The sequence below is a fragment of the Dromiciops gliroides genome, chromosome 4, assembly GCF_019393635.1.
Source record: "Dromiciops gliroides isolate mDroGli1 chromosome 4, mDroGli1.pri, whole genome shotgun sequence".
Classification (NCBI taxonomy): Eukaryota; Metazoa; Chordata; class Mammalia; order Microbiotheria; family Microbiotheriidae; genus Dromiciops; species Dromiciops gliroides.
Genome location: NC_057864.1, coordinates 373,759,283 through 373,782,141, shown reverse-complemented (window position 1 = coordinate 373,782,141; position 22,859 = coordinate 373,759,283). Strand labels below are relative to the sequence as shown.

The window sequence follows — 22,859 nt, the reverse complement described above, 5'->3', positions numbered from 1 at the left end:
AAACCACATATAAGATACTGTTATGAAATGTTATGCCATATATGTGTATATAGTATGCAATATGTATATATAGATTTGATTTTAAATATGTACATAGATAAGTCATTTTGCAAACTTTAAAGTGCTTCTGTAAATGCTAGCTATTATATAAGCAACTAAAGAAAGAAAAGTTAGTGGGTTGGGTTTTTTTTTTTTTTAATTTAAAAAAACCTCCTCGTGTATTACGTATCTGTGTTCCCTTGCATCAAACCTAATCACCATGGAAAACAGCTAAATTGACAAACATCTCCTGGAGCTGAACTCTGTGCTTATGAAATCATGCAGTAGGTCATCACGTTTATTTTGATGACTTTAGCAGCCACACAAGCATTCTTTAGTCCGGCACTTTCTTTGCGCAAGAGTGCGACACCTGGTGGTCATTGGGGATAGGAAATTGAACAAATGGTGGAGATGGATCTGGGCCCCCTGCTCCATTAAACCAGTAATTCCTTGCAGTGCTTTCTGGGTTTTTATCCTAATTCCCCCCCCCCCCCGCCCCGAATCTGTCCATTTTTAGAAATGTTTTCTATTCCCCAGCTGGTAGTGTACTCCAGACTTCTGTCCATCACTGAGTCAACAAAAACCCCACATGACCCAGTAAGAGAGTTTATTTATTTCTCTCAAAGTACATTGTTACAACACAGTCTTCCTTCCTTTTGATTTAATAGCCCTGCTGGAGCCTGATATAGGTATTATCCAAAAGTCAGATGGATGATGTCATCTGTCTTAACTGCTTACTGCATATTCTGTACCTGGCTTCCATGAGCTTATCTCCAGGAAGCTATTAGAGTGCTTAGGAGACCAGAAGAAGGGGCGGCTTCAGGGCATATGGCGAAAGTAGTTTGTAGGCCCTGGCCTGAATATAGAACCTTTCTACAAAATTTTGCTAGAGGACCAAAAGATTAAACTTGCCATTGCTGTCTGCAGTCTGATTTATGGTATATTCACACATTTAAGAAGAGAAAAAGAAAAAGGCACTTACCAAGAGCCTTTTATATGTCAGACACTGCTGCGTGCTTTACAAATACTATCTCACTGGATCCTCACAATCACCCTGGGAGGTAGGTGCGAGATGACTCCCATTTTAAAGCTAAGAAACTGAGGCAAACCTGACACCTCAATTACTACAGTTACAGTAGGCACCAGTAGGTCAGCCTGCCTCGCTGTCTCTTCCCACTCCAATCCATTCTCCATTCAGCCGCTAGAGTGGTTTTCATGTGATCATGTCATACACACAGTATCTCCCTTTTGTCCTCCAGAATCAAATACAAAATGCTGTTTGGCATCCAAGGCTCTTTCATAACCTAGGCACTTCCTACCTTTTCAATCCACCTCACGCCTTGAAACATTCTCTTCAATCCAGTGACACTGGCCTCCTGCCTGTCAGTCTCTGTCCCTGGAACACTCTCATTCCCCTGCTCTGACTGCTGACCTTCACTTTCTTTAAGTAGTCACAACTAAAGTCCCACCTTCTACAGAAAGCCTACCCCAATTGCTCTTAATTCTCGTGTTTTCCCTGAATTATTTCCCATTTATCCTGTATGCAACTTACTTTCTATTTATCTGTTTGCATGTTGTCTCCCCCATTATATCGTAAGCTCCTTGAGAAAAGCTTTGACCTCTTTTTGTATTCTCAGCGGATTAGCACAGCACCTGGCACATGGTGAGTGCTTGATAAATGTTTTAATTGAATTGAAATAGTTTGGCAAGTTAAGTTACTTGCCCAGGGACACATAGCTAGTAAGTGTCTGAGGCTAGATTTGAACTCAGGTCTTCCTAACTCCAGGCCCAGCACTCACTCCATCCACTTCACCACCTAGATGCCTCTAAATCTGAATTCTAATCTTTGGCCTTCCTGGAGTGTTCTCTGGGTCCTTGTGCAAGTCATTGGATCTCTGCAAAACAGAGACAAAAAGCCTCCTACTTTATTTAGATACAGTGAGTTTCTAAAATGATAGTAAAATGCATTAACAATAAGATGTTGTTTCATAAATGCTAAAGGTGAATGAAAACCAGGCCTGGGGGAACTTAACACTTCATTTTGTTCTAGAAGTAGAATGAAAAAGTCTGATTAATTTGCAGTTGCCCACACTTCTGGCTTCCAGCCTGGAAGTTAGAAAGCAAATTAGCCACTTAAATTCAGATTCAGAGCTGTTGGATCTCAGGCTTGGGCAATGGGCCCATTTCACCAGGACATCCATACAAATACTCTCTCTCCTGTTTCTTCCCTTCAGATGGACCCAGGGAAGAGTCTGTGTTTCTTTGTTGCCTTTAATGACCCCATTTTTTTTTTTGTGCCAGGATTGTGAGAAGAGCAAAGTTGTACCAAAGTCTTCATTTTTTTTCCCTGTAATTTCTCTAAGTCTTCATTATTGCTGTAACCTCAGCAGCTACTTTGGCTTATGGGAGTGTAAGGGAGGTAGTAGGTAGCCAAAGGGGTTAATCACTCCATTTCATTGTATAGGTCGTTCCATGACTATCAATAGTGATGCAACTTCTCCACTTAAAAATGATTTGGCAGGAACCAGGATTAGCCACCAGGTGTTCTTGGAACTAGAAGAGGTCCAGGAATGAAGTAGACCTTCCTGGGGAGTAGCCCCTCTGAAGCCTAGGCAGACTCAGCACCAAATTAAGGGGTTTAGGAAGAAATAGACCAATCAGAGGATTATTACCACCTAAATACCAGGTGAATTTTCAGCTGTGGGGAAAGCCACTGATCTGTGTGAAACCAACTGTCTTAACTGTTGAGGTCAGCTTCCTCAAAGCTTGTCCTTTTTCAGACTGGGACCAAGAGTACTGGTCAGATTGCCTCTTTCCTCAAAGCCCCATTAGTGAGCCTATTCCAGAATAAAAAAAATAATGCAATGTTTTGTGTCCAAATGATGACAAGCACATTTGTTTAATCAGTTTTTGTACCATTCTCTTTCTTAATTTCTCCATTATAATTTAACTGTGGCATCATCAGGTTTGTAAAAAGAGCAAATGTATTGGCAGTTTTATAGATACTAGTTATTTACCTGCCTTACAACAGTGTTAGAGCTGGTAAGAGAAACCCCAACCTGTAGATACAGTATATAAGTGCTCATTTTCTTTCCTTTCAGACCACTAGGCTGTGCTGGAGTACTTCATTTGAGTCAAGGAGTAGTGTCACATCTCTGATATGCCACATTTGAGAGAGAGAGAGATACACACATATATATACACATATATTTTTTTTAAACCTCAAAATTATCCTTTTGATTGATACAACAATCCAGATTATAATAATAGCTTTTTTATTTTTTTGGCGGGGCAGTGAGGGTTAAGTGACTTGCCCATGGTCGCACAGCTAGTAAGTATCAAGTGCCTGAGTTCAAATTTGAACTCAGGTCCTCCTGAATCCAAGGCTGCAGTTCATCTCCAACAACATACTGCCTTTTAGTGTATTGAGGATGAAATGACCATTTTTCTTCATGTCATTTTCTTTTTTCTAGGTCAATAAAGTCCTTCGGAATCACAACATCAAGCCTCACTGGATGTTTGCCTTAGACAGCATCATTCGCAAAGCAGTCCAAACAGCCATTACCATTCTAGTTCCAGGTTAGGCGCATTTCATTACTCTGAAAATACTTTGTGTCTGAGCAGCATCTGTAACTGTAGATCTGTTGTTTGTAATGGCACATCAGTGCACTGAAGAATGCCATTGGCCACCCTCCAGTCAATATCATCCCAGCTAATATTGATTGGGGGTGGAGGTTGGGGAGGGAATATGTGCCAGGCACTGTTCTAAGCCTATAATCTCATTTGGTCCTCTGCAAGGTAAGTGCTATTATTATCTGATTTTACTGTTAAGGAAACTGAGGTAAACCAAGCTTTATTGATCTGCCCAGGGTCATACAGCTGATAAGTACCTGAGGAAGGATTTGAGCACTGGTCTTCCTGATTCCAGGCCCAGTGCTCTATCCACTGTACCACCTAGCCACCTCAGTATTTTTAAGTAACATATTAGGCATTGTGGCTATTTACAGAATTTTAAAAAGACCTGGTCCCTGTCCTTCAAAGAGCTTTTATAATACTAATAAGGCATAGACAGTGCTGGTGAAAATTAGTATATAGTATTAGTATATATTAGTAATTAAATATATAAATATTAATATATTAAATGTATATACATACATATGTCTATATAGAGAGACATGTATGAGTATATATTTAATATATTTATAGAATATATTAATATAGTATATATTGATAATTAAATATATCAATATAATATACATATATGCATAATTATGTCTTTCTATATAGAGATATATGTATTTAATATATTTATATACTATACACACACACATATATCATAATTAAATATATAGAAATACGCATGTTTGTATTAGTATATATTTATATATTATATTTATCTATTTAATTACTGTATGTGTATATGTGTGTGTATATATATATATACACACACATATACATATCAGTACATCGATATTTATACATACAAACTAATGAATACATGCATCTCTATCACAGAGGCAGTGAAGGATTTTGTTGAAAGTACAAAGGAAATTTGGAGATTTTGAACAAGGAAATATCTTATGACACAAATGAATCTATTTGCCCTCCGAAGTATGGAAGATATGTAGAAGGTTCTGTCCACGTCCTCTTCTTTATCTCCATCTTTTCTCATGGATACCTCACTGGCTTCAGTGGGTTCCATTGATTTCTTATGCAAATGACTCCCATATCTGTATATCTGATTCTGGTATCCTTCCTAAGCTCTGATCTTAACTCCCCATTAGATATTTCAAACTGTACGTTCAATAAGCATCTCAAACTCAGTAAATCATAAACAGAATTCATTATCTTTTCCTCAAAACTCACTCTTCTTCTGTGTCAAGGGTACTACCATCCTTCTAGGTACTCAGAGTCACATAGTAAGGGTCACCTTAGACTTTTCATTCTCCTCACTCCCCATGTCCAGTCATTTGCTAAGTCTTATCATTTCTATCCCTACAATTGTTCTTGCATCCATCCCCTTCTCTTTATTCATATAGCCACCACCCTAACACCTAGGACTTTATCATCATTTTCCTGGACTATTTTCTTTTAATTGGTTTCCCTGCCTCAAATCTCTCCCCTCTCCAATCCAACTTCCAGGAAACTGTCAAAATGATATTCCTAAAACAGTTTCGACTCCATTGCTTCCCTGCTTAAAAAGTTCTAGTGGTGGAGCAGCTAGGTGGCACAGTGGATAAAGCACCGGCCCTGGATTCAGGAGGACCTGAGTTCAAATCTGGCCTCAGACACTTGACACTTGACCCTGGGCAAGTCACTTAACCCCAATTGCCTCACCCCCCCCCAAAAAAAAAGTTCCAGTGTTTTCTTCCTCCTTTAAAAAAATTATTCATATCTTTTGTTTTTATATTACCTTAATTTCCAAATATATAACTCCACCCTTCACAGATACACACAGCCATCATCTCTATTGAAGAATGAAAAAGGAGGGAGGGAAGCAATTCAACAAAACTAACAAAAATATCAAGTGAATTTGTCAGAATACACTGTGTTCCATACTCCTGAACCTTTATAAAGATGGGAAGGAAGTATATCTTCTCATCTCTACTTCAGGGCCAAACGTTATCATTTTGTTTATCTAGTGGCTTCCTGTTACCTCCAGGAGAAAATGCTAAATCTTTTGTTTAGCATTTGATGTCCATAATATAGCTCTAGCCCATCTTTGGCATATTCTTTGGTCTAGCCAAAATGTTCTACTTGCTGTTCCTCATGCACAATGTGACCACAAGGGGCATGATTTCTCTCGGCCATGGCATCTCAAAAATACCATCTAGTAGGGTGTCTCACCAGTCTCAGTTGAGAGAAAATCCGTATCAGCAAAAACACAGTTCCTTGATAAACTGAAATCTGAATTTATATAGAGTCAGAACAACTGGACCACAGCACCAAACAGATGTGATGATTCTTGACAGAAGCAATCAAAGGCACCCCTCCTTCTCCTCTTGGGGTCAAGATAAAGAATTGAAAAGCGATCAGTTATTGGAATAAAGGAGAAGGGGGAGATTGGAGCAAGTTCCACTCGTCACTTTCCTGAAGGTCGTAGTGGTAGCTTGGGGACAGACAGCATCTTATCCCTTCTTTCTATCCCACTCCAATCAGGCTGAATATGGACAGGATTTTTAAATGTCTAGAAATGCTTGAATTAGCAGTTTCTCTTTAATAGAACTATATTTTCCAAGAGTCCAGTTAGGCAGCTGCTAACAGCTTTGTCCCTACCGTCACTGTCTCCTCCCTGTCCCACCCCCCATCCTTCCAGCATTCTCTTGAGCTATGGAGAGAGAAATTTCCAAGTTAAACTAATACTTTGTATTTCCAGAGTACTGTCTCCATGTCTTCCATTGTTGGGATCCAAAAACATTTTGGGGCAAAAGTCTAATAACCAACACTTCCAGTCATTGTTTCCCAGCATTCACTTCCTCATCCATATGCCCACTTCTGAAAAAGACAAAAATATAGCTGCTTTATTTCTCACAAGTTTCAAACTGGGGAAAATAAGCACAGAAATACATCCCTACAAGTTATTAAAGAAGTCCTAGACCTACCTCTTCATAGGCATCACTCTGAAGCCTCAGGAATACTACTATAAGATGGAATAAAACAATGGATTTGCCAGATCAAGAGGCAGCATTCATATAATTCAAAAGGCATATTTAGGACTGGTAGAAAGGATGAACATATGATATTGTTTTTGCAAAGGAGCCTCTTTAAATGTTTTTGTTATGTCCAGAAAATCAGTGTATCAGAAGAATGGCCATGCTTAATAAAAAAGAACATTTGATAATTAATAATAGTGGTATCTAACATTGATATAATGCTTTTAGGGTCACAAAGTGCTTTCCATCTGTTATCTTGTTTGATCCTCACACAGCCCTATGAGGGAGATAATATCATCCCCATTTTACAGATGAGGAAACTGAGGTTGAGAAAAGATTAAGTGATTTGCCCAGGATCACATAGCTACTAAATGTTTGAGACAGGATTTGAACTCAGGCCCTCTTGACTCCCAGTCCATCATTCTATATCTTACTCCAAGCGATCTCATTTGAATTTAAATAAAAAGATTGAAATATATATGTGTGTGTATGTATATACATGTGTTGTATATCTATGAGGTTCATACCAGATTCAGTTTTCCTTGGCTGTTGCTACTCTAATCAGGAGATCCTTGTCTAGTGACCATCACGTGAACAGACTACAGAACAAACTGAATTGCGTTGATTTTTGACATTCTCCCTTGAAATGAAATCAGAAGACAAGGGGAGGTTATAGCCTACTGGAACATTGGTTCACAAGTTCTCCTTGCACAGGCACCAAAGGAAATGTCCTAGTTCATATTAGCTTGCCCCTAATGACAAGAAGCGCCATTTCATTAGCCACTTTGTCAGATTATAATGAATTGCTCATCATGTTCTCACACTCAGTGGCCTCATCATCTCCTATGGGCTCAATTATCTTATCATCTCTGTACAGATGACTCCCAAATCTATGTATCTGGTCCTAGTCTCATTCCTCAACATGAAGCACGCATGTCTGACTGCCTGTTTTATATTTCATACAAACTACCCCAAGGCATAGCAGACTCAAAACAGAATTCATTATTTTTCCCCAAATTCATCCCCTTTCCCAGTTTTTCCTACTTCAATCAAGGCCTCCCCGATCCTTGCAGTAATTTGGATTTGCAACCTTGATGTTATCAACCTTGACCCCTCACTCTTCCTTAATCCTAAATATCTAAAGAATCTCTAAATAATTTTGTTTCTACCTATGCAACTTCTCTATCCTCCACATACCTACCACTCCAGTTCACTCCTTCCTTGACTGTTGCAATGACCCTCCTAATTAGTCTTCATGCCTCCAGTCTCTCCCTTCTCCAGTCCATCTTACACAGGGTATCCAAAGTGATTCTCCTTAAGTATAGGTCTAACCTCACTGCTACCCTACTCAATAAATTCCAATGTCTCTCCATTGACTATTTTGCTTTTTAAAGTCTTCCAGCTGCCCTTCATGCTTTCAAACCACCAGACTCAAATAATAGAACTAGTAGGTGTGTTGCCAGTGATTTCTGATTGTGAAGAATAAAAAAGTTACCCTAGGATGGTAGAGGAGCAGATGTCCAAGATTCCAGAAAGAGAAGGCACTGGAGTCTAAAAATTAGCAGATAATAACCTTGTCTTTGCCTCCTGGCAAAATTCTAGGCTGTATTGTTAAAGCATGTTTGGTGGACATCTAGAAAAGGATGCAGTGAGGGAGAAAGCCAGTAGCACTTAGAATGCCTATCTTTCCCTCTGTGCTATACCCTCTACCCCCAGGAATTTACCAGGATGCATGGATGAGAATCCATGGAAGGAGTTACACTTTGCACCATTTGAATAATTAGTTGGTTGAATGAGATTACTGGTCCATTAAAATACTGAAACTTGAGAGGATGGGGGAAAAAACAATTTTTCCTTCTATTTTGGTAAAAATGAGTGGTTTGTTGTTGTTGTTGTTTTATTTTTCTCCATCTGCTAGATTTTTAAATTTAGCTCTTGATTTTTTTTTACTGCATTTAATATTTACAAAGTTTTGTGGGTTGATGAATATTGACTTAGAGAAGACACATTCCAAAGAATTTTCTATAACAATGCCTAAAGGTAAGTGGATTAACAATACCTTGTTAATATATTTGATACTACCCATGATTGTCCAAAAAAAAAAAAAAAGATTTTATCAGGAGAGTTAGACATGTTTGGATACTTCTACAAGTAAAGTAATTTTAGAAATAACAATACAGTTATTGGACTGTAATCTACAATTTACCAATTTTCTCATTTGGACTATCGCTTCCCAATATTGATTAATTCTTTTTGTTATCTTTCTTTTGCTAACTTAAAAGTCTGCAATAATGAGGCTGTTCACTTTCTAACCTACGTGTACATATAATTCCACTAGTTAATTAGATGGTGTAAAAGGGAAGACTGTACTAGCATCATCATTCTGGGTGCATCCCATTTGTGATTTAATACATTTTCCTGTCTTTTTTGTTTCTACTTCATTAACATCCCTCTCCTCCATGTAACCACCACTCTCTTGACTACTGCAGTGATAGGAGGAGAGTGATTTTAAAACTAATTGTGACGGTATTATTTACATTTAGTATTTCCTTTCCATTCTACATTCAGGTTTAGTGCCTAAGCATACTCGGTCCAAGAGAAGAAAGGTCAACTGACCAGGCACTATCTCTTTCTCTCATTGCTCTAGTTTCTCTGAAAATAAGGATCCTTAATCTTTTTTGCATTATGGATCCCTTTGTAAATCTAGTGAAGGCTGTGGACCTAGTCTCAGAATGATGTTTTTAAATGCATAAAAGAGGGTACCTGGGTGGTGCAATGGATAGAGCACTAGCCCTGGAGTCAGGAGGATGTGAGTTCAAATCTAGCCTCAGATTCTTACTAGTTGTATGATCCTGAGCAAGTTACTTAACCCTGATTGCCTCCTCCCCCCCCCAAAAAAAATACATAGGATTAAAAAGGAAGCCAGTTATTTTGAAATAAAGATGTGATTGTTTTCCCATCCACCTTCACTGTCCCTCTGAAACATATCTACAGACCAGGAAGGAATCTGTTGCCCCCAGATGAGCAGCTCTGTTCCATACAATTGAAGATGTCTCAGTGGAGAGAGCACTAGTTCTATCAGAAGACATGGGTTCTAATCCTGTCTCTAGTGCTTATTGCCAATGTAATTTAACTTCCCGCCTCTATAAGATGAGGGAGTTGGACTTTTAGGTTCCTTCTAGTTCTAAATCTGATGCTAAGTTCAGTGTATCTGCCCAATGGAAGTGGTTGAGAAAGAAAAGCAGAGAAAGAGAGGCACTGGTCCTCATTCTTCTGCACCCAATTACTTACAGGTGGCAGGTGGAGAGGCAAGCTTTTGCTGCCCTAATAGAAACAAAGCACGTGGGACTTTATGGAGAGAGTGCTCTATAAGGAAATCATTCTGCCTTCATTTGCAGCACTGACTCATGCGGTTTAGCATCCCCTGGCAGCCTCTGCTGACCGTTGTGGCTATTGTTTCAAAACAGGAAAGGGATACTGGAGTGAGAACAGTGCTTCTGAGAGGAAGAAGGAGGAGAATTATACTAAAAAAAAATTTTTCTTGATTTTCTTCTTGAAATAGGAGAGGCTGTAAATAATTTGGAAGGAATAACTTGCAAACAATATAAACCTAGAAAGTTTGGGTCCAGAATGTCAATTTAAAAATCTCTGTAGAGGGCAGCCGGGTGGCACAGTGGATAAAACACTGACCCTGGATTCAGGAGGAACTGAGTTCAAATCCAGCCTCAGACACTTGACACTTATTAGCTGTGTGACCCAGGGGAAGTCACTTAACCCTCATTGCCACCCCCCCCAAAAAAAAACCCACAAAACAAAACACAGAAAAAACCAGATAATAAAAATCACTGTCAGGATACAATAAGAACATCATATAACTAAGACACAAAGACTTTATTAAATAATAATGGGAGGCATTTAAATAGTGCTTTAAAGTTTGGAAAGCAGTTTGCAAACTGTAATCTCATTTGAGCCTCACAATAACCTTGTGAAATAGTCAATATAGTTATTATTACCCTATTTTCACCAACGAGGCAGCTGAGGGACAGAGAGGCCCGTGGTCATATAAATAATAAATGGGGAAGTCAGAAGTTGAGTGTAGTTCTTCTCAATTCCAAGTCCACCACTCTATCCAGTATTCTATGGTACCCCTTACTAAATGATACAGAACTCCTTGAGATTACATAATAAAGTTGGTAAGATATTACAATGTATATATACAAATTCAAAGTTAATGGAGGAAAAAACAACACAAGGGGCAGCTAGGTGGCGCAGTGGATAGAGCACCGGCCCTGGAGTCAGGAGTACCTGAGTTCAAATCCGGCCTCAGACACTTAACAGTTACTAGCTGTGTGACCCTGGGCAAGTCACTTAACCCCAATTGCCTCACTAAGGGGGAAAAAAAAAACAAACACAAAAACTTAAGGGATTTAATGCTTCAGCCCTTCTGGGGAGAGCATTCATTCAATTAGGAGGCAGAATTAAAGCGTTTTGGAAATAGTTCAGTGTTATAACTTCAATTCTCAAGCTGTTTTGTAAGTGAATGTAAGATAATCAGCATTTAGGATATAGTGAGGTAGAAAGAGTATCTCTTGTTTTGTTTGTTTATTAAGTTGTTTCAGTTGTATTTGGGTGGTGTGTTTTTTGTTTTTTTTTTTGGCAAAGATACTGGAGTGGTTTGCCATTGCTTTCTCTAGCTCATTTTGACATAGAAGGAATTGAGGCAAAAAGGATTAATCCAGCCTCAGACACTTACCACTTACTAGCTGTGTGACCCTGGGCAAGTCACTTAACCCCAATTGCCTCACCAAAAAAAAAACCCCAAAATAGAAAACAAAAACCAAAAAAAACTGCCTATTCGTACCGTTTGATCATGTTGATGATATTTTGGGGAATGGCTCTTTATTTTATAAATTTTTTTATAATTTTATAAATTTTAATCATTTCCTTATATGTTTTGGAAATGGGACCTTTATTAGATAAACTTGATGCAAAATTATACATTTTATCTTCTGTGATCCTCTCTGTTACTTGTTTGGTCATAAACTCTTCCCCTATCCATAGACCTGAAAGGCAATTTCTGCGTTGTTCCTTTAGTTTGCTTAGAATGTTACTTTCTGTATCTAGGTCATATATCCATTCGGAGTTTATTATGTCATGTGATATGAGATGTTGCTCTATACCTAGTTTCTGCCAAACTGCTTTCCAGTTTTCCCAACCAATGAATCCTTAGTCCCATAACTGAGGTCTTTGGGTCTATTAGGGTCTGTTCTACTGTGGTTTTATTTGTGTTTGTTGCATACCTAATCTTTTCTACTGATCAACCTCCCTATTTTTTTTAACCAGTACTAAATTATTTTAATAATTGACACATTGTAGTACAGTTTGAGATTTGGTACTGATAGGCTCCCTTCTTTCCCACTTTTTATTATTATTATTATTATTATTATTACACTTGAGAATCGTAATCATTACTTCTCCCATGTGAATTTCATTATTATTTTGTCTAACTCTATAAAATAATGGTTTGGTAATCTGATTATATGGCACTGAATAATAAGTAAATTAATTTAGGCGCTACTGTCAGTTTTGTTATATTGGCTTGACCTACCGATAAGTAATTAATATTTCTCCAATTATTTATGCCTGTATTTCTGCAGAGAGTGCTTTATAATTAGATTCTAATTGGTCCTAGCTATGCCTTACTAGATAGGCTCCCAAATATTTATATCTTCTCTCACTATTTTGAATGTAATTTCTCTTTCCAATTACTTCTGCTGGGTTTTATTGTGAATTTATGTCCTGCAGCTTTGTTGAATTTATTAATTGTTTAATTTTGACTCTTAATGGTTTTCTAAATATATCATCTTACCACTTGCAGAAGTGATCATTTTGTTTCCTCTTTGCCTATGCTCATTCACTCAGTTTCTCTTTTGTTTTCTTGCTATAGTTAGCATTTCTAGGATTATGTTAAACAGTGGTAGTGATAATGGGCATCCTTGCTTCACCCCTGATCATTTTGGAAAGGCCTGTGACTTTTATTCCTTACATATGATGTTTGTTCTTGATTCTATATGGATATTATCTACAATATTAAAGAAGGGTTCATTTATTCTTAAACTTTCTAGTATTTTCCCTATAAAGTTGTGTTGCATTTTGCCAAAAGCCTTTTTGGCATCTATTAACATGATCACATATTTTAAAATTATTTATATCATTAACACAATTTATTATATTCATAGTTTTCCTTATGTCGAACCCATCCTTCTTTCTTGGAATTGTAAATCCAACTTGGTCATAATATATAATTTTTAATATGTCGTTGTAGCCTATTTTTTCAAATTTTCATTTCAAATTTTTGCATTAATAATATCCATTAGGCATGGCAGTCTAGTGTTTTTTCTGCATTTAGATCATAATTGTGTCATAGAAAAAATATTGAAATGTTCCCTTCTTTTCCTATTATTGCAAACAGTTAGTGTAATGTCAGAATTCATTGTTCTTTGAATGTTTGATAACCTTCACTGGTAAATCCATCTGACTGGTTCTGGAGTTTTTGTTTGTTTTGGAATTCATTTAAGACTTGTTCAGTCTTTGTATATTGGGCTAATTAAATAGTGTTTTATTTATTTTGTTCATCAGGGTATTTTTTTTCACAGTGAATTTCTTAAATGGATGGTCTTCCCCTTCCCTATCAACAGTGTGCCAGCTTTTAAACTGTCTCCTTCCTCTGTATAAATGGCCTTACAGGGGACAGCTAGGTGGTACAGTGGATAAAGCACTGGCCCTGGATTCAGGAGGACCTGAGTTCAAATTCTGCCTCAGACACTTGACACTTCCTAGCTGTGTGACCCTGGGCAAGTCATTTAACCCTCATTGCCTTGGGATAGATAGATAGATAGATAGATAGATAGATAGATAAAATTTTTAATGGCCTTACAACAAAAAATCCTATGCTTATACTTATATGTTCAAGACCAACAAATTATAACTTCCAGTTTTCTACCTTCTCCACCCTCTCAACTTTACCAGCTTTTTACCCTCATCCAAATAAAGTCCCTTGACCCCTCTGTATTCCTCTATTTTATCAACCCTTTCCTGGCTTCTCTTCTTTTCCCACCCAGCCTGGGCTCCATAGTAAGCCATTCTGAAGACTCTCTGTAGCACATAATGATCCTTCATCTCCCCCCCCCCTTAACATTAAACCACACTTCTCTGTTCTGCATTATGAAAATGCTTGTTTTCTTTGGTGTTTATTAAATTCAGAATCTTTTTTTTCTTTTAACCACAACTGCTTTCACAGACTGATTAAATCACACCAACGACATTCTTCATGCCAGTGACAGGGCTACCAAGTATGAGTAGAGAAAGTTACAAGAGTGTGCCAAGTGATTTCACTAAAAATGAATGATCTCAACTGGATGTTCATAGATGCTCAGAAATCTTTTTATTTATCTTGAATTGACTCTTTGGCTTACTCCCCAAAGCAATTAGTGCAAACGTCTAACATTTTCTTCTCAAGATCCCAGTCCTATCTCCATTTCCCTGATTCTGCACAAGTGATGTTGCCTTGGACTTTACTGAGGTCCCTTAGCCATAAGCTTCTCAAGTTTCCCTCTTCTCAACCTCAGTATTTCTCTCTATTTTCAGTCTCCTCTCTTCACTCCTAGTTATCTATGAAGGAATAATGTTGCTTTTTCTTTTCTTCTTTTTTATAAATAGATTTATTTTATTGGGGGGCGGGCAACAAGGGTTAAGTGACTTGCCCGGGGTCACACAGCTAGTAAGTGTCAAGTGTCTGAGTTCATATTTGAACTCAGGTCCTCCTGAATCCAGGGCCAGTGCTTTATCCACTGCGCTACCTAGCTGTCCTTAATACATAGTTTTAATGGCTGGAATAGATAGTAAAGATATGTCACAAGGATAGATAAATCAATCCAAATGCATGAAACATATCAATGGCAGAACGTGCATAATCATGGAACTTATTTTTCAACCCACTTCACTCTACCCTACACAGAATTTTATTGAAATTCAGCTGGTAAATTTTCATCTTCTGTGAGGTCACTGAGTTGTTTTGAAAACTAATTTTTTAAATGTTGCATATTTATATGTTTGACAAATTGGTTCAAAATCTGTGGATACTCTTTGGGAAAATTTTAAACAGAAAATTCTGCATTTTTTAAAAGTATATAGATAAGAGAACTTTAGTAGGTATCACATTTGCATCATTTTTGGCAACAAAAATCACATAACAGTGGAAACATTTCTAAACCCCCTTGTCCAAGATGTTCTCTCCACAGCATGAGTAGTTTCTTTTGAAAAGCAGTTACTTTCTCACTCATTGTTAGAATGTTACCCTTTACCTTGAAAGGACAGATTGTGTGTTTTTGTTTTTTTTTTTAATATCTTTTAGGTAACATGCTACTGACAGCATTTTGTTACCATAGAGAAAATCAACAGACTTGGAACACTAGTCTTTTTGTAAATGAAAAATAAATGTGTTACTCATCTTGAAGCTCAACAATTCTTTTTGACACTGGCACAATTTAACCAGGGAACCTCTGTGTGGTCCAAGAGACTGTCATGATCACTACCCATCTGACTTCCTGTCAGATGGGATTAGATCACAAATGCTTTTACTTTATCGGTGGCTGATGAAGATCCAGTCATGCAGTAGGAAAAGCATTGGCTCTGTCTTTTTCCTGTTGTTCACCTGTGTTTGCATGGTTAATGTTATATTTAATCTGTGTCCTTTTTTTCCCTAGGAATCTTTTAAAAAAAACAAACCCTTGCCCATTCTATGAGGGTTAGTTTGGTTACAAGCAGATAATTCCCACAATTCTGTTGAACTGGACACAAATAAACTGCAATACATTACAATACATGTGCTCCAAGCAAATGAGGGTGTCAGCCCCTCCAAACTGATACTCTCCCTTCAGAATACCCCATATATCATCTGTAACATGTAACTGACATATAGATTACATTAGGGTGTCAGCGTCAATCCATATATTAAGTATTAATAAACCACGGTTCCTTTCTGTTTTTAAGTAAATAAGAGTCAGTATGACATAGTGGACTTGAAAGTGGTCTTGGAGTCAGGAGGACCTGGGTTCAAAACCTTCCTCAGACACTTATAGTTCAATGATCTTGGACCAATCATTTCATTTAGCTTTGTCTCAGTTTCCTCATCTGCAAAACAAAGGGTTAGATTCTGAGTGTAATTCTAAATCTGCGGGTAGGTGGCGCAGTGGGATCAGGAAGAGTCATTTTCCTAAGTTCAAATATGGCCTCAAACATTGACTAAGCCGTGTGTTAATTGACTCAGTAAAGGAGATGGCGGACCATTCTAGTGTCCTTGACAAGAGAACCCTAAATTGGGTCACAAAAAGTCACACAACTGAAAAGACACAACAACGTTTCTAGTATTTTCTACCTGTATCTCAAGGTACCATCTTACATACCCCCTAAGATATGCATACCCCACTTTGGAGGGCACTTGCCTAAACTATTTGAACAGCCTCCTAATTAATTCCTCTACTTCCAGGTTCTTCTCTATTTTATTCTATTCATCATAGCATTGCCAGATTATTCTTCCTAAAACCTGGACCCTCCAGGGACACTCCCCAGTTCTAAAACCTTTATTGTTTCCCGTGGTTTATAGGATAAAGTACAAACTCCATAGCAAGGCATCTAAATCCTTAACAAGTGGACCCCAAACTATCCTTCCAATCTTAACCCCCCCACTGCTACCTTCTGCCTGTTTACTCCAATCCCATTGGACTATTTACCATTTCCTCAACATGTCCTGCCCTTTCTCACATTTGCTCAAAGCATTCATTCCCTCTTCAGGAATGCCCTTCCCTCACCACAGCCCTGTCATCACCTCTTAAAATCCTACCCATAGCATTGGCCCTGGATTCAGGAGTACCTGAATTCAAATCCAGCCTCAGACACTTGACACTTACTAGCTGTGTGACCCTGGGCAAGTCACTTAACCCCAATTGCCTCACCAAAAAAAAAAAAAATCCTACCCATTCTTGGGGCAGCTAGGTAGAGCAGTGGATAGAGCGCCGGCCCTAGAGTCAGGAGGACCTGAGTTCAAATTCAGCTTCAGACACTTGACACTTACTAGCTGTGTGATCCTGGGCAAGTCATTTAATCACAATTGCCTCGCCCCCCCCCCAAAAAAAATCCTACCCATTCTTGAAGGAAGGCCCCACTTAAATGCCACCTCTTCTACAAAGCCTTCCCTACTCCCAAGTCAGGAACTCCTCCTCTTTGTCCTTCTGTAGCATTTTTTTCTGATCTCTTTAAGCATAAAGCCTACATACACCAGATCATGGTTTTTTATGATTTGTGTCTTATCTATGCTCCTAGACTGCAGCTTCCTAGTGTCTAGCATAGTCCTTTGCATGGAGAGGGTGCTCAGATCTTTGCTGAATGAAGGATTTGCTGTGAAATTACATTAATTAGCTCCATTTGCTGTACAATTACAAGTCTGGGGGTAATTTTAGGGGTTAGTTTAGTTACTAATGAGGATTACTTTAGCTAGAGCCAGGTAATTTCCATAAATCTATTCATGGACCCAGATGAGATGCAATACATTGCAAATTCATCTCCAGATTCAGGGAGACCAAAACCAGCGGACAGATCTCAGACTTAAAAATGACACTGATGCTCTGCTTCCTCCTTTCTCTTCTCTCCCTTTCACCCCATCCCACCACCACTGGCATGAGAATCCCTACCTCTGAACTCCTTCAGGCACCACAGCCTGATATCTTGGCATCCCCCTCCTTTATCACTTCCCCCACTGGATCCTCCCCAGCCTCAACAAAACCATACTAGCCAGTGTTGCTACATTCTTTCTCCATCTGCTACAACTTCTACGTGGCACTTCCATCCCCCACCCCACTTCCCATAGAGTCCAGAACTTTAAATCCTCTCTCCTGTTTGGGGGGACCAGAGCGTGGAGTGAGTGGGAGAGAGAGAGTGGGCTGTGGACAGGATGGAAGACAATGTTTCCACTGCTATGGTAAGAGGAAAGATGTGTTCCTGGTCCTCCCTAGCTAGATTTTAGATTGTACTTTCCCAAAGAGAACAGTATTATAATTATACTTTCTAGTAATGTTATTATTGATATTAATCTCCTTGCTTCCAGTTTTTCCCCCTCTAATCCATTTTCCACACAACCATCAGGTGCGTATTCCTGAAAGCTATATCCGACCCTGTCTCTCTACCACTTGAAAATCTTTCTGTAGTATCCTATTGCCTCATGCATAAAACACAAACATCTTAGCCTGGCATTTAAAGCCTTCCATAACTGGGCTCCCACCTTAGCTTTCCAGTCTTATTTCATAGTTCTCTTCACACATGCAGCATTCCAGCCAAACTAAGTGACTAGCTGTTCCCTGAAGCCATGCCAAGAATACACTTCTCTCCTTAATGCCACCTCTAAGAGTCCTTGCTTTCCTATTCATTGGACAGCTCTGGTAACTCTTCTGATATAATGCCTTTCCCAATTCTCCCAGTTATTATTCTTTTTCTCTTCAGATTACCTTATATTCACTCTTCTGTCTACATATTATATTTATCCCACCTCCAGCCCCCAAGGAAAATATTACCTCCTTGAAAGCAGAAACTGACTCATTTTTTGACTTGGTATTCCCAGTGCCTAGTGAGGCATCTTATACAACAAACAAATGTTTGTTGCATTGAATTGTTTCTATCATGCTTTTATGATCTCACTTGATCCTTACAAAAACCCCATGAGGTAGACAGAGCAGATATAATCCCATCTTACAGATGAAGAAACTGAGTTTCAAAGAAACTAAGTCATTTTTGCCCAAGGTCACATTACTAGTAATCAGTGAAGCAGGGCCTAAAACCCAGGTTCGTAGTTAATTGTTCTAATGAATACATCATATTTGCTATTAAATGGACTTTTGTGAGCTGCTTTGGAAATCTAGGTGCTATTGATAACATTTTTTCTTATGGGTAAATGTTCCAAGTTCCTTACAACCAGTTCTGCCACTCACTAACTGTGTGTTACTGAACAATTGATTAACCTTCTCTGGGCCTCTTTTTCTTTATCTATTAAATGCTCATGTAATTCCTTTTAAAATAATATTTTGTTTTTTCCTGCAATTCCATGTGAAAATTTTGTTTAACATTTTAACATTCATTTTTAAAGAAAGTTTTGAGTTCCAAAGTCTTATCCCTCTCTCCCTCCCATCTCCCTTCCCTGAGATGGTCAGGAAATTGATATAGGTTATACGTGTGCAATCATGTAAAACATTTCCATGTTAGGATCTTGTAATTTTTTTTTTTTTTTAGTGAGGCAATTGGGGTTAAGTGACTTGCCCAGGGTCACACAGCTAGTAAGTGTCAAGTGTCTGAGGCCGGATTTGAACTCAGGTCCTCCTGACTCCAGGGCCGGTGCTCTATCCACTGCGCCACCTAGCTGCCCCCTGGATCTTGTAATTCTTAACGCATCTTCCAATTCTTGAAGTTCTTTGGCTCTGTGATTTTGTATTACAGAAACAAAATGAACGCCTGTCATGTTACATCAGACTGTCAGGGCAGCATGCTGTATTTCTTGGTTAACGCTGTCGTTAATGCTGTCCTTCCTAGAACTGAGGCCACATTTTAGTCTTGCATCTGAAAGTGATACTGCTGATCCGGATGACCTGGATGCTGAAGATGACCATGACGAACAGCCTCCCAGTCAAACTAATCGAAGACCTCAAGCAGTCATTGACGACGCTGTGGCTACCTCTGGGGTGAGCACGCTCAGCTCCACGGTATCTCATGATTCCCAGGGTGCTCACAGATCTCTCAATGTCCAGCTTGGGAGGATGAAAATAGAAACAAATAGGTAAGTGTTCATTTTGTAAATCCTGAGTTCTTTTTTTTCTTTCTTTTTTTTTTAAATTAATAAAGTATTTTATTTTTTCCCGTTCGTTCTTTTTTTAAAAATTGGTTTTATTGGCTCTATTTTAAAAAGCAACATATTTTCTCATGTTTCTTCCCTCCTTCCCCCCATAATTCAAGGAATTTAACCCTCCCTATAAGAAAAACAGTTAAAGAAAAACAATTGACACACTGTCAATTTTGATAATGTATGCAACATTTTATCTAAACAGTCCCCTGCCTCTTTGCTGAGAGGAGGGATATGTGTTTCATTATCTGTTTTCTGGGACCATTATTGGCTTTTTACTTACCAGGTTGGCTTCCTTTTAGTGACATTTTAATTTACATTGTTGTAGTTATTGTGAATTTCATTTTTTTTGGTTCCACTTATTTCATTGTGTATCAGTTCATACATGTTTTCCCATGTTTCTCAGAATTCCTTGAATTTATAATTTTTTGCTGTACAATAAATAGTCCATAATATTAATATACCATAGTTTTCAGCTATTCCCCAATCTATAAGAACTTATTTTTTTCCAGGTTTTTAACTACCAGAAAAGAGTACCATTATCAATACTCAAATATATATTAGAATTTTCCTTCTGTTTTGACCACCTCAGCATATATTCCCATTGTGGTATCACTGGATCAACAGATATGAATATTTAGTAACTTTTCTTGAATGATTCCAAATTGTTTTCTAGAATGGGTTGAACCAGTTCACAGGAATACCTACTGTATATTAGTGTACCTATCTTCCCACAGCCTCTCCATCATTGATTTTCCATTTTTGCTTGGGTCTCTTTTAATTGTATAAAACTGATTCTCTTTTTTCTATCTACTTTGATAGATACTGAAAATCCAAATATAATTCAGTAATATAGTTTTCATTTTAACATGATTTCCAGTATATTCTGTACAAAATAACATTAATGGAGTCATGACTTCATCAGTTTAGGTACTCCTTAGCCCAACACAAATCACAAATGCTCTTTGCCTTTTTGACCTATATAATTTTTGTTCATGTTTCCCCACAGATCCTCTATAGCAGATCAATCCAATGATAGAGGAGATTCTCCATTTGTACTTTGGCTATCATTGGGATAACTCTCTACCAAACAGAATGTTTTAACCTAACTGGTTGGGTTGAAAACCACTTTTTGCTCCCATGAACACAGATGTCAGTTTGTCCTTTGGAGTTTTATCTCTAGGCTTTCTAGATGACCTCAGATGTAACATTTCATAGACTTCCTAGGAAATAAACTCCAGAGCAACTATCTTACAGATAGTTAAACAAAGGACAGAAAGTACACATTCTTGAAAATCTATGGATAGAAATATAGAGTCCTTTCCAGGAAAAAAAAAAAAAGACAAAGTTAATGCTGCTAAAGGGTTTGCTTTTGTTCTAATACAAGGATGAACATTAGCAAATAGTTACTAAGTCAGGTCCATTAAACCAAAAATGCCAAACGTATTAAATGTAATAATTCATCTTCATGAGACCTTGATAACACAGAGACTACTTAATATGGGTGACTTAAACAGACTCTTAGCATTTCCTCTTTCCCCCCTGCTTTTATACACACCAGGCCTAAATTTTTATAATTTATAGCTTCCTGTAGTAACAAAGGATTGGCATGTGGCAGTTGATTTTATAACTCTGGTTGTGCAATGAAGTGGGATTTCCTTTTGTTTTTTAGCGAAGCAGGAAAAAAAAAACATTCAACGGCCCAAGGGCTTTTTTATAAAGGCTCAAACTACACTATTAGGTTTATTATTACAGAGAAAAGACCTATATTATCTTATTACCACATAGGAAAAATGTTCTGTTCTTCTCTGGGTATTTCAGTAAAATTACTTTTCAGTGACTCATTTAGGCTTTTAAAAAGTTAATCTGGAAAATGTGTAATTCTTTTTTTCTTTTTTGGGGGGGGATGGGCAGTGAGGGTTAAGTGACTTGCCTAGGGTCACACAGATAGTAAGTATCAAGTGTCTGAAGCCATATTTGAACTCAGGTCCTCCTGAATCTAGGGCCGGTGCTTTATCCACTGCGCCAGCTAGCTGCCCTTTTTTTTTTTTTTAGTCTGGAAAATGTGAAGCTCATTCCATATTTAGTAATACATACATACATATGTAAATATACCCACATGCATACATACATGTGTATATGTCTATATGTGCATATATAGTGTGTGTATATATACATATACGTGTATATATAATATATATATGTGTGTATTTGTACAGGCTTCCCAGGGTTAAAAAAAAATCTCAATCATCTTTGGTCTAATGAGGAATTTATCTTAGATAGTCCTGTTATGAAATGGGGGCAGGAAGAGTAGGAGGCATGCCTTTCCATGCTGGAGTTCTAATTTCCCGAGTTTTTCATATGCCCAAACCACAGCTCTCTGGGTAGGAGAGCTTTCTTGTTTTTGAAGAGCTACCCCTTACATCCAGCTTCACTCACCTCCTCATATCTGATATCTCATATACTTTGAGTTCTTCACCCACTTGTGGGAATCCAGCACACACACAGACAGGTTTGATGTGTGATGTTTATTAGGAGTGATGGTAAGACCTTGGCTTGAAGAGCTCTGCTTAGAAGGACTACATTACCTCTTGAGGTAGGCAAGCCATTCCATCAAGGGATAGCTATAATTATTACAAAGCTTAATTATTAGTTTGTCTTCCTGAAACTTCTACCCACTAACCTTTCTACCTGTGCCCTTACTCTTTACATGCTCCTGGTTAGGCCTGTCCCAATACTCCTATCCTTTGTCCTAGAAGATTACACAAATAATACTTTTTTATATTAGCATTAATTCCACTAATGCATTGTTGGTGGAGTTATGAACTGATCCAGCCATTTTGGAGAAAAATTTGGAACTGTGCCCAAAGTGCTACAAAACTGTGCATACCCTTTGACCTAGCAATACTACTACTAGGTCTATATCCCAAAGAGATCATAAAAAAGGGAAAAGGACCCACTTGTATAAAAGTATTTATAGCTGCTCTTTTTGTGGTGGCAAAGAATTGGAAATTGAGGGGATGCCCATCAATCAGAAAATGGCTGAATAAGTTGTAGTATATGAATGTGATGGGATACTACTGTGCTATAAGATGATAAGCAGGCAGATTTCAGAAAAACCTGAAAAGACTTTCATGAGTTGATGCTGAGTAAAGTGAGCAGAGCCAGGAAAACACTGTACACAATAACAGCAACATTGCGTGATGATCAACTGTGAAAGACTCGGC

General features: G+C 38.1%; 1 protein-coding gene across 1 annotated transcript in view; it reads left to right on the top strand.

The window, feature by feature from the left end:
* MAP3K5 (mitogen-activated protein kinase kinase kinase 5) overlaps positions 1-22,859 on the top strand; it is a 316,674-nt gene that overhangs the window by 285,363 nt on the left and 8,452 nt on the right. Inside the window, exons 25-26 of the mRNA XM_043962348.1 lie at positions 3,513-3,618; positions 19,326-19,569. Coding sequence (XP_043818283.1) covers positions 3,513-3,618; positions 19,326-19,569 — 350 coding nt within the window. The remainder of the gene's footprint in view (positions 1-3,512; positions 3,619-19,325; positions 19,570-22,859) is intronic.